Source organism: Drosophila persimilis, unplaced genomic scaffold (genome assembly GCF_003286085.1).
Source record: "Drosophila persimilis strain 14011-0111.01,24,50 unplaced genomic scaffold, DperRS2 tig00000606-arrow-arrow-pilon, whole genome shotgun sequence".
In the NCBI taxonomy this organism is placed as follows: Eukaryota; Metazoa; Arthropoda; class Insecta; order Diptera; family Drosophilidae; genus Drosophila; species Drosophila persimilis.
Window position 1 is genome coordinate 2566668 of NW_020825324.1, and position 14336 is coordinate 2581003.

Sequence of the window (14336 nt, forward strand, 5' to 3'; positions counted from 1 at the left end):
AATTACGCGCCCAATTGCTCTGCGTTGCAGCCCTGCTCCAGACCAGACCAGCTGACGCATCTCTTTGCAGCCCTGGCCCTGGTAATTTGTATGTTTATATTTTTCTGGGTCAGGCCACATAAAGACAAGCCACTGCGGACAGCGGCTCAAAATGATTATAAACTGGAAGCGCCTGTCCAACATAGTGCGCTATACAGTGGCCTATGCTGCGATAACCCATTGCACATTTGAGTATATTGGCGACTTTGTACTGGTGAGTGTGATGTTCAAGGCTCCTCTGCGGTCCAAAGCTAATACGCATCTGCCCGCCCAGTGCAAAGGACCCTCGATGGAGCCGACTCTCTTCACGGACAACGTTCTGGTGACCGAACGGCTTACGAAGCACTGGCGCGGCTACAAGCCCGGCGACATTATCATTGCCGTCTCGCCGACCAATTCCAAGCAGTGTGTCTGCAAGCGTGTGGTGGCCGTCTCCGGCCAGGAGGTGCGCATAGCCCAGCCCCGTTCGGTTGCCAACAAGACCAAACCAGCCATGATAAAGTCCTATGTGCCGCGCGGCCACATTTGGATTGAGGGCGACAACAAGGACAACAGCTGCGACTCCCGCGACTATGGCCCCATTCCCGTTGGTCTTATCCGCAGCCGTGTGGTCTACCGTGTTTGGCCGCTGGCCGACGCCTGTGGCGAACTGTAGGATCATCTGTAGATCTGTAGTATATCTTCTATTCTGCCAAGCTTATTTTTATTTGTAATGCGATGATGTACCCTTACAAAGGGTAGGGGTAGGGGTATGGAAATTGTTTAGAGACTGTTATAAAGAATATATATTTACGAAACGAATGATGCCTCTCATCCGGCAAGCAATCGTTCGCATGGCCGGGTAATCCCTTCCTCAATGCGATCCTTAGGAAATCCCAAGATTGTCACTTGTTTGGCCAGTGGCTGGCCTTTCATTTGGCACATTTAACAATACAAAGTACATACAAAAATTAATCTCTATTTATCTACATTTTTGTGCAATTTCCCTAAAAACGTCCTCTGCCATTTTCAATTATTTTGGCTTCCCATTACCATTCCCTTTCGCATTCGCATTCACAGTTTTGGGCCATCGTCTGGCTTCGACTGCCCGTCCACAAAGTACAGATTGTACTCCCTCTTGAGCACTTGGTGCACCTGATTGCGGCAGGTGAGCACCAGGCCGCGCTTCTGGTAGTCGAGGAATGTGTGCACAAACTGCCGATTCGTCTCGTGCACCTGGGGATGCTGCAGGTACTCGGCGATGGGCATCCACTGAAGGCGGGCGATCTCGCGCTCGCAGCGCGTAAAGTCCAGGTTGAGGGGCTTCAGGGCAATCACCATATATATATCGGAGCAGCCGAAGTTGCCGCCGTGCGCGTGCCGCAGGCACACCACCGAACGAAATGTAGTCCTGATGCCAGTCTCCTCCTCCACCTCGCGTATGGCCGCATCGATGAGGTTCTCGCGCGGCTCTACATAGCCTCCTGGCAGCTTCCAGCTGTTGGGTATCATCGCATAGCGATCGGAGACCACCAGCACCTCGTCCTTGTCGTTGATCACCAGGCCCCCCACGCCCAGCAGGGTGTGGGCGTAGTTGGGCAGGTTGATGGACTCGTGCGTGGGCAGCCAGCGGTACATGACCACAATCCCGGTGCGGGCGTGGTGGAAGTCGAAGCCGGCCGCTGCCAAAATGGGCACCCAATCCGCCTGCTCCTTGTACACGCGAAACCAAATGGCACGGTTCTTGTTCTTTGTCCACCACTCCAATGATTCTGTGGGATTTCAGTTTTCAGTTTTCTTGATTTCTTTCTTGACTCTTATTTACTTACTGTTTAGCTTTTCCTCAAACTCGGACTTTTCGACGGTCTCCTCGCGGCCGTCCACTGTGACGCCAGCGAAGCGATCCGTTTGACCGCGAAATACGTCCGGCGGCGAGTCCATGGCCTTGTGTCTGCAATTATGTGCACATTTATATTTATGTACGGGCTATTCTGATACTTTTGCCTGGGGTCTGGGTGTCTACTTACGAGTGAAACGCTCGAGTAAACTGCCGTGACTGATGTTGGGTGGCCTGCTCGCGCTGGTGCTGGGGGGATGTTGAAACGGAGGAGGTGCTTCTATTGGTCCGTAGGCGCCTTCTCCATGAATTGAACGCTTGCAAGGGTAAACGAGTACTGCGACCCAATATGGCTGTAGACAACATTAAATGATTGCGCAATAGCAACGGGCAGCGCCGTTAGCAGCAGCAACTTCTTCCAAACTTGTCACAATTTCCAGAGATTACGGAGATATAAAACGAAGCGCTGGGCTGGGCATGCTGCGTGAGAAATGTAAGAGGGTGGAACGAGTGAAAACACCAGCAGTAAGAAATCTGCAGCGCTCCAAACGTCTGTTCGATGTAAATCTGAAGTGGGGGGGACCCTATCTCGTCTGGCAAAGAGATAAGCGTTAAGCGTTGTCATTGCAGTGACGTTGTTGAGTTCTGTTCCTGACATTTTGAATTTGGCGCGAGTTGGTGTCATATGCACATGCAATAGAGATGAGTCGTGACCGCTTCCCACTCGTTGGGACCTCTGCCGAAATGCAGTTTGAATGGATTTATGTAATAGCAGTAGCAGTAAAAGCGACTTAATCGGGTGTGATTTATAGCTAAAGTTTTTGATGGTCAGAACAAATGAAAGCAGCTTGTTAGTTTGTTGCGATTTAATGATTTTTTGTTGTTCATAAATCAAGTGACACTCGGGAATAAGTAACGTAACAGTAAGAGTAACCGTGACGAGTAGTCGGCCATCTCTGACCAGGAAACCTTGAATGGCAATTTGCTTGTGTTATTTGTTTTAATTGCTTCCGGATCGGTTATGTGCTAGCTTTTATGGGAGGCGAGTGTGTGTGCATTTATCAGCTGTTATCAACATCGTTCAGTCATTGTATGCACGCTTTATATAACAAACAAATCGAAACACTGCTTGCACTTACTGCACACTCGATGCCTGTCACGGCTACTGTCGCCCACTTGGATGCTAACGAATTGGGGCGATAATAGAACCGAACCGAACCCACTTTAATCTATGCACCGGAACAAAGTACTTTTTGTAAATACTTGCCTAGCAAAACAAACCTTACAATTGGAAACACAGTTCTGCGCCCAAGATTGATTTACGATAGTTATCGACTTGTCGAGCCAGTGCTGGTAAACTCTTAGGGTGTACTGTTCGCGCGCCTTTTTTAATTTGAAATATTTACAATCGAAATGCCCATGTAACTCTTGGGCTGGTGAAGAAGCTCGGATCATATCCGTGTTTTGCTTGCGCACTTTATTCAATTTGAAATATTTACAAGCGAAATGTTCAACTACCTTATCGTATACAAAATCTCTTTAGCTTGTCTTGAGTAGGCGAGGTATTTTCGATGGTTTGGGCAGCGGGACATCTTTACCACCCTGCAAGCGGTCTTCCATGATTAGCCAGCTGTCGTTCAACGCCTTGGTGGCCGACATGCGACGTCGTGGATCAGGGTTCAGCATGGGCTTCAAGAACGACACAAATTCGCAGGCAGCGTTCGTCCCCCACTTGTAGTCGTGGATTAGGACGGAGACCAGGTTGCGCTTCTCCAGATGGGTAATGTGGAGCAGCTGTCCATCCGGCTGGAATATCTCCGACGAGTATATGCCCTGGTCAATGAGATACTGGGGAATGGGGCCGCACGTCTCGATGATGTTTGCGACGTGCATCTCGTCACTGGTGGCCGAGTCGGTCGCCTTGCCGGGCTCAAAGAGGTAGTCGCCGGTGGCCAGCTCCCAGAACATGCAGGCAGCGCTCCAGATGTCTGCCGTTTCGTTGTAGCCAGCCCCAAGGATCACTTCCACGGCCCGGTACTCCCGGGTCTGTATGTCGTCCGTATAGTGATGGTCGAACCAACAGGCATTGCCCATGTCTGCAAGCTTCACGGACAACTTGCACGGGAACAGAGCCGGATCTCGGCGCGCGACTATGTTGCGGTCCCGCACATTCCCATTCGCATCCACCTTAGTCTCGGACAACCGATGTTTCCCCTGTTTTCCACCTTTTTGTCGAGCACTTCCGTTCTTCCACTTGCGGTTCGTCACTGGCGCCACCTTCGGCTGGTCCAGTTCTGCGGCACGATCGGCCTCCAGCACCTTCTCCTGGACGATGCGCATGAAAGCCACCGGGTTCTTGTAGAGAAGCTTCAACATTTTCGATCCCTTGGCCAGGCTCCTCTCCATGGCATCCGCGGCGTCAACGGCATCAGCGGCTGCATAATGGTGGTTGCCTGCTTTCAAACGGTTCTTTTTCTTCGCCGATCTAAAATCGACTGGCTCGCTGCTGTCGAAGGACTCGCAATCGAGGAGGAAGCATTTCATGGCATAGGCGGCGGCGTCGGTGTCCTTCTCCAAGTGACCGAAGCGCTCCAAGTGAAAGATGTCGTACTCCTCGAGGATCGTCAGACCGTCAAAGCTGAAGGGCATGAAGGGCAGCATCCCGGTCACACCCATGCCGGCGGTGGAAGGGCTGAGGAGACTGCGACTGGCCAGCTGTATTAGATCCTCAACTGCGCGCCGGCGCAGCAAACGGCGATGCGTCTCGAAGAAGCTGGTCGTGCGCTTGATATGTCCCCGAAGCCGCTTCTTGGCCGTTTTTGTCAGCTTGGCATCACTGCAGCGAGTCTCTTCCTCACGGCCGGGCGGCATGGCAGCAGGGAGGGGATTCGCTGGAGAGTCGTCAGTATGGCTGGTACGGCAGTGGGGCTTTCGGGTCGGAGTTTGCCTGGTGTGGGCCTCCAAATAGGTGTTGGCCGCCTCAGCGGCCTTGCTCCGCACATTAAGGTCGTCCGCCTCGAGCAGCACATTCTCGGGCTTGATGTCCGTGTGGATGATCCGGCACTGGCCGTGCAGATAGGCCAGGCCCTCCAGCACCTGACGGGCAATCTGCCGGACATTGTAGTTGGGTATACCCCGGTAGTTGGAGCGTTGGATCAGACAGAGCAGGTTCTGCCCGAGTACCTCGAACACCAGACAGTGGTGCGTGCCGTTCGGTCCGCTCGCAAAGAAGTTGTCCGTGAGCGAGACCAGGTGGGAGCGCAGTGCGTGCGACTCGTACTTGGACACCTTCTTCAGCAATGTGATCTCGTCGCGCGCCGTGCCCGCAAAGTGTTCCGCCGATTTGCACACCTTGATGGCACAGTAGACCTCCGATTGCAGGTCGAAGCAGAGCCACACGATGGAGAAGTGGCCCCAGCCGAGCTTCTTCAGCACCACGTAGCGGTGGCTCAAGAGGTCGCCCAATCGCACCGGATGATAGCCCCCCACGCAGTAGTCGCTCGCGTTCTCGTCCACCCCATTGGTTGTCGAGCTGCCACTGCAGCTACTGTTCTGGTCAAGGCCCACCTGGTGCACCGCGGCTTCGGACAAGCAGCTGGAGGACACGGTCTCCTCGGAGCAGAAGCTCAGCTCCTCATCACTGTTCTGTGCGTCCGATTCCTTCACCGAGCTGGAGCTCTTCCGCAGAGTCGCTTCAGTCTCGGGGTCGGACGCCGGAGAGGGCTGATCCACGGCTCCACAGTTCCAATCGTCGTTGTCAGGTTCGAAGTCACAGAAGTCCTCTTCGTCTGACATGTCTGCTGGCCCGCTGGAGCACCTAGACGCCAAATGCACACAAGATATTTAGTCTTAAAGGGAATTCCTCTCAAATAACTACTAAATACGTTCCGAAAAATATGGAAATTTGTGCCACAAAATAGTTGTAGGCAACCTGAAACTAATCTGAAACAAAGCAAAAATGACTAATGGCACAAAAACACGTATGATCTGGTTACTTGTGATCCGAAGGTACTTTTGCTAAGGCTAAGGCTAACAGATATCCGAGCACCTCAAACAGATCGGACAGATGGGACTAGGCTCTTTCGGGTATAGGTGTTATAGATCTTTCTATAGACAGGGCTGTGGTAAATATTGGTTGTATTACCTTTGAATGGATGGTAGAACGACCAGAACTGGCTAATAATCGTGCGGTACGAGTACACTACAATGTTGAATAAGATCGATCCTCCCTAAAATAAGAAGAAATGCAAAGATGATTAAGGAAAGGAAGTAGTACCTACAAATATACTCACTGTCTTATTCGTTCCTTATATGCATGAAGACATTGATTTTTTCCGCTTTAGAGAGTGGTGTTTTGATGTGGCGGCTGAAAGTGCCTGTAGGCAAATAACAAAACTGGGAAACCCAATCCCCAATGAAAGTTTGGAACCAGGCCTCCTACTTAGGACTGAATTTACAAAAAAATAATATCATATAGATTGTTTATGAACGGCCACTTCGATGTGGAATGTGTGTTGCAGTTGCAATTGCGGGAATTGGATTGGGAGTGGGACCGGGTATGGGGTGTGCTTTTGTGCGAGTGCATTGATCTGGAAAATGCCATTTAAGGCAACAAAGCGGCAATACCAAAACATATAACCAGTTTACAGTGCCGGCGAAGGGATTATAAAGGATCGTTAAGTTGTTGCGAAATGCACATAGGCCCCGGAGTCAGCGGGATGCCGGACGACGGATGCCGCATTACAACCGGAATCAAAGTCTGAATCCGAATCCAAATCCAAATCCAAGCCGGAATCACATCCACTCCGTCCAGTAGGTGTCCGTCTCAGGTGTGTCATCGATCGGAGAACAATAGCTTCCATTGAGGGTCTCTCATTCGGATATGTTTGTATTTTGATTGCCAGCTTAACAACTTTTTTGTCCGTCTTTTTTAAGAGTGAAATTTCCCAAAAAAAAATATGAAAGAAATGTTACCCCTGCCGGGCGAATTTTCTCCACTTTTTACAGTCGATATTTGCTCAGTTGTTTAAATAAATTTTCCGCTTAGGGTTGCTGCGCGACCTACTGTTTGCACACAATGGATTTCCATGCGTTTTGGGCTTAAGTGAAAATGCCTTGTCAAATATTTATGAAAGAATCGATTGCGTGGAACGGGGGGGCTGAGTACGAGTATCTCTCTCGGGGGCCAGGGCCCCGAACGACAAGCCCAGAACTTCAGAGTTGCGACCTGTGTGCGTGGCTGTGTCTGTGTGGAAAAGCGTTCGTTCCCAGGCGCGACGGCGCGCCTGCGCGTCTTCAACCCTTACCCTCACACCCTTTTCCTGGGCCATTTACCGCTTTTTTATGAAAATCTTGTTTGTAATTAGGGAGTTTTCCTTATCATTTTCCGAATGCCCTTGGCATTGTTTCTTTACCAATTAAGCGTCATTTTCAAGTGTCCCGTTTGGGTGAAATACACATCTATTTGCCTAGGCAGCACTTTCGTGCCGCGAAAAGAGGCGGACGGAGAGGCGTTTTGAATTTCACTTATTCACATATAACTGGTTGCCTCCTAATGAACTGTTTATGTGCACACAATGGAATGGAAATGAACATAAATTAATGGTAATTTTCCCCTTTTTCCGAGGGGCCAAGCGCAAAGCTTATTCTGTTCTTTTTTACATTTTTGTGGGTGGTTCAGCGCCCCTGGCAGCTGGAAAAATCGCGATTGCACACAAAGAGCATTATAATTTAGACACACACTTTTTCCAGTAGTTTTGGTGTTAATTTGAGACACGCATTGGAGAATATAAGCAGCCAATCCGAGATCCACATTGCACTCAAAGGCAGAGAATGAACGATTCACAATCTAGAAGTTCCACCATGTGGCAGGTTACAGGTGCTGCGAACTGGTTCATTTGGAGAGCCAAAGAGCAGCGCAAAATCGTGTGACTCAAAGAGAATTCTACCGGCTAATTCAATTCACACAATACACAAAGTGCCACAATAAAAATTAACAAGAATGCTTAGCAGTTTTCAAGTGTAAGCTCTTTGCGCTGGGCCACTCCGAACAGCTGATTCGATCTAGTTTTAGTTCACGCGCTGCAAATGTAAATAATGGGAGCTGGGTAGAGGTAATTGGCACATTTTGCAGCATTTTGGGCAATGGCCCGAACAATAGATGTGGCACACAGTCTGCCGGAACGGGACGGGACGGGACGGGACGGGACGGCAGCTGCTGCATCATCGATTGGCACAACAAAGAATGCGACGCATGCCACACACTGCACTGCGAAAAAAAGGAAAGGAGCGGAGAGGAACGGAAAGAGAAAAGGAAGAAGGTCGCCCAAGAAAACAAAAAAAACGATGCTGCAGGAGTAGGCGCAATAACTGCACATTGACATTGGAGGAAGCGCTGGCTGACTGCCCCGAACAATGGAAAAGTGAAGAATCTCCCAGAGGACAGCTGTCTGCCACAGGGCAGAACGTCTCCTTCAAGCAGGCATCTTCAGGGTATGTACGTCTACAGGGTATGTGATTTGATTGTGCAACTAAGTGTAGCAACACTAATGGGCTTTCCACCAGCGGCGGCAGGGCAGCGGCAGCATCGCCAGGGGCAGGCATTACGCGCGACTACGCGGTCAATTGGTAATTGGATTAGGGCAGCCGGGCAACCCTTCCGCCCAGCATCCAGCATTCAGTGAGCCATGCAGCGGCAGTGACGATGAGCCGATGTTGACCCTGTGACCCGACGGCGACCCCTTCCTTGGCTGTGGGCTAATCAAGAGGGAGCTGGCCCTTTTGCTGCCTTCGCTGCCAAGGAAAACACGGAAATTAATTAAGAAAACAGAAAGTATCCGTATCTGACAGCAGACGCAGCCGCAGCCACAGCAACAGCCACAGCGTCAGCCTCATCGCAGCTCTCGGCTTCCCCGGCATCCCTGGCTTTCCCGGCTCTAGGCTGTCCATCAAGGATGATCCCCGCATGGCTGCGTACCCGCGGCAGTGTCCCATCTAGTGTCCCGTAGCGGATTTTTATTACATGTAAGTTATTTACGCACACATCAGTGCATCACGTATCAAATGTTCTTTTCCCATTTAAGGAATTTACATATTCCCTGACCTGACCCTTTTACCGACCGAATCGCCAAGGGGCTGGGCTGGCCTGCCCTCCTGGAAGAGCTTGGAGTACATCTTGAGGAATCCATCCATCCATGTATCCCAGCTGCCGATCGTTGTGGGAACGCCAGTCTCCAGCGGAGATCTGGAGCAGCACCGTTGATGATTGGAAATCAAATTGTGGGAAACTTCTGTGTGGGATGATGTCGTACCCACCAGTCATCGGGTATCCTCCAGTCATTTATCATATCTGTTGGCGGCAGGATATGCGACAGGATGTGACTGGGCATAAACGGTGCCCGCAATCATTACCGCCAACCGCATCCTGGTGTCATCTCGATACTGCGCATAAAAAGGAAGGCGAAACAAAGCGCCATTGTCGTGCTCCAAAAAACGTAGCGAATGGGCCACCGGATCGGCCAGAAACAGGAGCAGGATGCGCAGGCAGCTGCTGCAGACCGACCGCAAAGTTCGCGCCCATGTCCCGGCCGCTGTAATCCTTTAACTGTCACCAAAACAAACACAAACAGAGCCCACAGGATACAGGACACAGGACTGACCTCTTCATTATAATATGAATACGGCGACAATCTGTGCCGGGTCATGCCGCACCGCGCCGCGCCGCGCCGCGCTGCGATCAGGGCGGTTCAGCGAATCGGAAAATTATGCAACGCTCTCCGGCTTCTCAGGACACTGGATTAGCGGCAAGGAGTCGCCCGACTGACCCCTGCGCCTGCTTTTATTGCTTTGTGTCGGACAATTGATTCTGTGACATACATTTCGGTGTAAACAGCTTTGGTCAGCTTCCCGGCAATCGACGCGACTCTACCTGGGAAAATAGAGTCCTCAATGCCCGCCCTGCTCACTGGACGGGGCATAAATCACGGGAATCCCAGGGCTGTCCGGCAGAGTGCTCTCTATTTATACGGATCGCTTCAATCAACAATGGCCCAGTGATATATGGTCCATGCATAATGGTAATCTATAATAATTACATCCATCTGTGTGTTATTATAGCTCCAGTGCCCGTCGAGTGTCCTTTCAATGGAATAAATATGGATAGATTAAGGTCGATTAATGGGTGTAATTGTTGCATCATAGCTTGATTTATATACATTTTATTTAGGCTATTTATGGAAAGACTGTTGTTACTCTTGCTTAAGTATAAGGAATGAGAAGTACCTTAAGAATATTCGATATATTATGGATATAAGTCACACGGCATATAGAACACTATATTTATAGATTTATAGATGGAGCTATAGGTGCTATAGTTTTCAAATTATAGTGTGGAGTGTGAGTATTCATAAAGCTATGAACAGACTACAGACTACAACCGCATGGCAATCAAATTGAGAGCTCTATGCGGCCTGGAAAGGTGGTCCCTGTGCTCTACCCAATCTCTACCCAAATGGCTTCAATGGCAATTTGACCCTGCCCTGCTTCCTGTCCGTCCACGCCCACGACCCAGCCTTGACTCTGCCACAGGCACCGGCACAGATACGGGGCCACTGGTGTATACTGACTGGGTGGAAACATGCCACAAATACATTAGAATGCACTCAATATGCAAACCGTGTACAATAATTGAAAACTGTCAGCGTCTGACAAATTTCCCTGTCGTAAAACCTGGCGTGTAACCCTAAATTAACCCCAAAAGTCAAGGGCACGACATATGTGGGTTGGAAGTGAAATTTCCGAAAGTCATAAACTTGCGATCGACATCGACAGTGGCAGGCAGGTCCTTCTAGTGTCCTTCAGGGTTGTGTTAATGTGTGAGGCGCGTGGGTTGCCCTAGGAATCGTGGGCTGTGCTCTGGAGGGTGGCATTCGGGTTGCAATTTGCTGATAAACATCTAGCGGTGTATTTTTGACAGTTTATCATTATGCCGGCGAGCGGACCGATGCCGGACCCCCGCCTGGGGGTTGTTCTGCTCTTTTCCTGGCCATGGGTCAGGTCAGGGGATCATTACAGTGTAAACATTTGTACAATTTGTATTTAATTGATTTTCTGCACTGACAGTGGCGCAAGTTTTCCGTCATTAGCAGATCCAGTTCCGATATGTGGGACCTTAGCATTTGTGTGATTAATGCACGCCCCAGACGACGTCGACGACGACGACGGCGATGACCGGGCTCCTGTGGCCCGGTCCTTCCACCGGTAGGTTCTCACGTCTCTGATCTTAGCATCTCGAGGGTCCTAGGACGCCAGGCTCCTATTGTGTTTCCTTATGGCTGCACACGACGCGCCAAAAAAGCGAAAATTCGCACACTCTCCGGAGATTTATTATTGGGCAAACACGCAAACACGGTGCCGCAGGAGCAGGAGCATAAATCTCAATCTGTCGGGCCAAAGGGGAAGCGGAGAAATGCGAAATGCGAAATGCCAAATCGAAAACGAAATCATTGTGCCGAAATCAAAATTGAAAAAATTTAACCGCAAATTAGGCAATAAACAATGGCTAAAGCGGTCACGGGTTAATACGTTTAGCATCAGGCAGACACGACCTCCGAGGGTCGCAGCCGCCACACAAAAGGGTTAAGGGTGTGTTCCCCTTCTCTCCCGCTCCCTCCACAAACTTTAAACGTGTGCAAAAATATTGTAAATCCATGTCGATGCTCCAGTTATTTGGCTTTTGGGAAAATGTTTCCGATCCAGACTCGACGCATCAAATATTTCACATACATATGTATGCACCTCCTGGTAGAGTGGGGTTTATCCCATAAGGTGGTGCCAATGCACACATGCATACCTCTGTACAAAGAAAAGACACAAAATCGGAGTGCACTACGGAGCATAGCTTCAGCAGTCCCCATAATTGAATCCAATCCATCCATCAGACGTAAAATTTATGTAGATTTTTGCAGTAAACCCCAAGTCACGGCTGCGCAAAGCAAGAACCCTAACCTAAAAGCACACGCGTGCGCGGATGCCGCTGCTGCCACGATTTGCGGCAGAAGTGGCATTTTGTGGGAAATCCCAGCCTGTTGGCTTTTCCGCAGTGAAATAAAGCTGGTTGCATCAGCAGAATGTGCACGTGGACGCGCGCAGTCTCATTTCACCCAGAGATATTTTCGCACAGCTTCTGCTCTCTCTCTCTGGCACTTGTCCAAGCCCACGCACGAGCGAGAGGGCCGATGCACCGACCACAAGCAGCTTCAGCAATGCCATTCGCACACACACAAAGCCCAGCACGGCACACATACGGGGGCATAGGGGCTGGCGGTGTGCGTGTAAGCGCTGGCAATGCTGCGCAATGGAGAAAATAAATGAGCGAACGCAAATGTTTGTTTAATTGGTTTATTTAGCCTCTAAGCGATTGCAAAGTTAAGAGATTCATAGTATTTTGTAAATTGGTTGAAAATATCACAAATTCCTGAAAAGAACATGCGCAAAAAATGAAAAAACTGTGAAAAAAAGCAAATATGAAAACTTACTCGTAGAGGCGTGGGGGGGGGGGGCTACCCGAGTCCTAATTAGAACCATCGACATCCCTCAGTTCGGCGTCGTCAGTCCAATAATGGTGCTCGGTCTGGGTCTGGGCCTCCACCTGGGGCTGGGCCTCCGTCTGGGTCTGCACGATATGCATGTGACATTCGCGTTTGACGAACCACTTCATCATATAAATGCCTGCGGATTGGAGATTCATGACGAATTCGAGGGCCAGCCACCCGGGAATAACTTACCAATCACGTCCAGCAACTGCTGGCCCATTACGAAAAAGTAATTGAAATTAAAGAAATGAAGCATCTTGAACTTGCAACCTTGTGCGAAGACGTCGAGAAATGCGAAAGGCGGAAGTCGGGTGTCTCGCCGAGTTGACAGGTTTGACAGGTCGCTGGCTTCCAACAATCGCAGGCCTGATTTTCGCATATCGATGTTTCTGCAGCTTGCGGCTAATCAATTACGCAACTTGAGTAAAAAGAGAGGGTATTCATTGCTCGATAACTTTACGTTTTATTCAAATTTAATTGCAGCCATGCATTAATTTCTTCCCCGAAGGAACCTGATCGCCTCTGCGCGCCTGTCAAGCGTTTGACAAACTTCCACGGGGTTTCCCGCCCGACGGACTGGCATTGATGTGCGGATCGACATGGGTCCCATGGCCATGCCTCAGTCCCATCCGGGACGGTCCTGGATGGGGAATGTCTGTCACGTCATTTGCATTTTTAACCCCTTTTCTTTGTCTAATGATGCACACAAGTCGCGACGTCTTTGCCGCCTTGCGGTCGCCTCTCCGTCTTCGAAGGGAGGCACACCACACCACACTGGCCGTGTCGATTCCCCCTTGCCAGGGCGTCTGGCAGTTTGCGCCAAAGATTTATGGGCGACTGCGACAGAGACTTTCCCCGGCAAAAGACCATTTCCATTTGGGTTGCTTTATGCGTGGATTGATCCGTTCGCTGCCTCAAAGATTTCTGATATTTTGGTAATTTTCTTCACAATTAAATATGCAAATGCCCTCGCTAAGCGTTTGTTTGCAGGGCGTTTGGTATTGTCAATCGGCCCACAGAGTTCTCTGCCGGAGCAGGACGCATCCATCACCTTTTGCCCAGAGAAAACTGAACAAATCCCACAAATTATGGAACACAAATCTAAGCAAAGATCCTGCATGGAATGGAACGATGATCAGCCAGAGAAGGTGGCGGAACTCAGCTCCACTTGACCACCGCTTGGAGGATCCCCTTCCTTCCACAGAAGGGAGTTTCAGGATAGAGCAAAGGATTAACAGAAACTGCCAAGACATGCATGTGACTTTATTCTAGAGGAAGTTGGGGATCTAGCCTGTAGTAGCCCGTCTTCCCCGTGATACAGGGGTTGCCTGAAAGATGAGATGTGATCTATGGCAAAGGACTATGACTCTATGAGATGCTTGAGATTAGAATTTAGGGGATTTGCTTCAGCCGGAACCTGTGAATTTCGACAACTGAGATTAGCAAGATATGATCTCATTGCATCGCTCTGCTGAGCCTGGCTGCTGTCCGTGATCCCGTTTCAGTTCATCCAAGACGAATGCCGATTTCAATGGTGTGTCGTAAGCCACAGTTTGGACTAATTAAGTGTCGAAAGGATTACCAACGCCTACCCACGGAGATGGTGATTTACGACCTGCTACCTGTATCCTGCATTCTGTAGCTGTGTGTGTCCACCCTCGATCCTCGGATCCTCATTAGCATGAGCCACCTGAGGTGTGGATCTAATGCGTCCGACTTGGGCTCAGCGCGTGTGCCATTCATTGCGGATCACTGAGAGGAAGGACCGCCATTCATGTTCATTCAGAGACCTCGTCCCATTCTGATTTGCTAATCCTTTCCTTTTGTGTTGCATGGAAACTCATTTAGGCTTAGTCCGCCGCCAGGGAGACTGCTTTCGTATTGCAGGC

General features: G+C 50.0%; 3 protein-coding genes and 2 long non-coding RNA genes across 5 annotated transcripts; 2 read left to right on the top strand and 3 right to left on the bottom strand.

The window, feature by feature from the left end:
- Window positions 1-85: 85 nt before the first annotated feature.
- On the top strand, window positions 86-993 carry LOC6597761 (mitochondrial inner membrane protease subunit 1; the record flags this gene model as incomplete). Its single annotated transcript, XM_002022856.2, has 2 exons — window positions 86-253; window positions 314-993. Coding segments are annotated over 2 exons (549 nt in total), but the record flags the coding sequence as incomplete, so codon positions are not given.
- On the bottom strand, window positions 924-3086 carry LOC6597762 (nudix hydrolase 8). Its single transcript, XM_002022857.2, has 4 exons — window positions 2995-3086; window positions 2046-2335; window positions 1848-1969; window positions 924-1790 (listed from the first exon to the last, which is right to left on the bottom strand). Exons 2-4 carry the CDS (start codon window positions 2219-2221, stop codon window positions 1093-1095), a joined length of 996 nt encoding a protein of 331 aa, XP_002022893.1. The 5' UTR covers window positions 2222-2335; window positions 2995-3086; the 3' UTR covers window positions 924-1092.
- Window positions 3087-3394: 308 nt separating this feature from the next.
- Window positions 3395-6287, bottom strand: LOC6597763 (SRSF protein kinase 3). The gene is made up of 3 exons (XM_026990739.1): window positions 6148-6287; window positions 6000-6084; window positions 3395-5672 (listed from the first exon to the last, which is right to left on the bottom strand). The coding sequence occupies exon 3, from the start codon at window positions 5648-5650 to the stop codon at window positions 3395-3397; it is 2256 nt and encodes a 751-aa protein (XP_026846540.1). The 5' UTR covers window positions 5651-5672; window positions 6000-6084; window positions 6148-6287.
- Window positions 6288-8218: 1931 nt separating this feature from the next.
- On the top strand, window positions 8219-8971 carry LOC113566200. Its single transcript, XR_003408983.1, has 3 exons — window positions 8219-8364; window positions 8420-8878; window positions 8938-8971. It is a non-coding gene; the product is annotated as an uncharacterized LOC113566200 (long non-coding RNA).
- A 3268-nt stretch (window positions 8972-12239) lies between these two features.
- On the bottom strand, window positions 12240-12459 carry LOC113566202. The gene is made up of 2 exons (XR_003408984.1): window positions 12391-12459; window positions 12240-12329 (listed from the first exon to the last, which is right to left on the bottom strand). It is a non-coding gene; the product is annotated as an uncharacterized LOC113566202 (long non-coding RNA).
- Window positions 12460-14336: the final 1877 nt, after the last annotated feature.

Excerpts from the sequence above, each read along its gene's own strand:
- LOC6597762 (XM_002022857.2), bottom strand. The coding sequence starts at position 2,221 with ATGTTGTCTACAGCCATATTGGGTCGCAGTACTCGTTTACCCTTGCAA. Across the intron at positions 1,970-2,045 it reads TTTACTCGAGCGTTTCACTC|ACACAAGGCCATGGACTCGC; the intron begins GTAAGTAGACAC and ends ACATAATTGCAG. Across the intron at positions 1,791-1,847 it reads GTTTGAGGAAAAGCTAAACA|AATCATTGGAGTGGTGGACA; the intron begins GTAAGTAAATAA and ends GAAATCCCACAG.
- LOC6597763 (XM_026990739.1), bottom strand. The coding sequence starts at position 5,650 with ATGTCAGACGAAGAGGACTTCTGTGACTTCGAACCTGACAACGACGAT.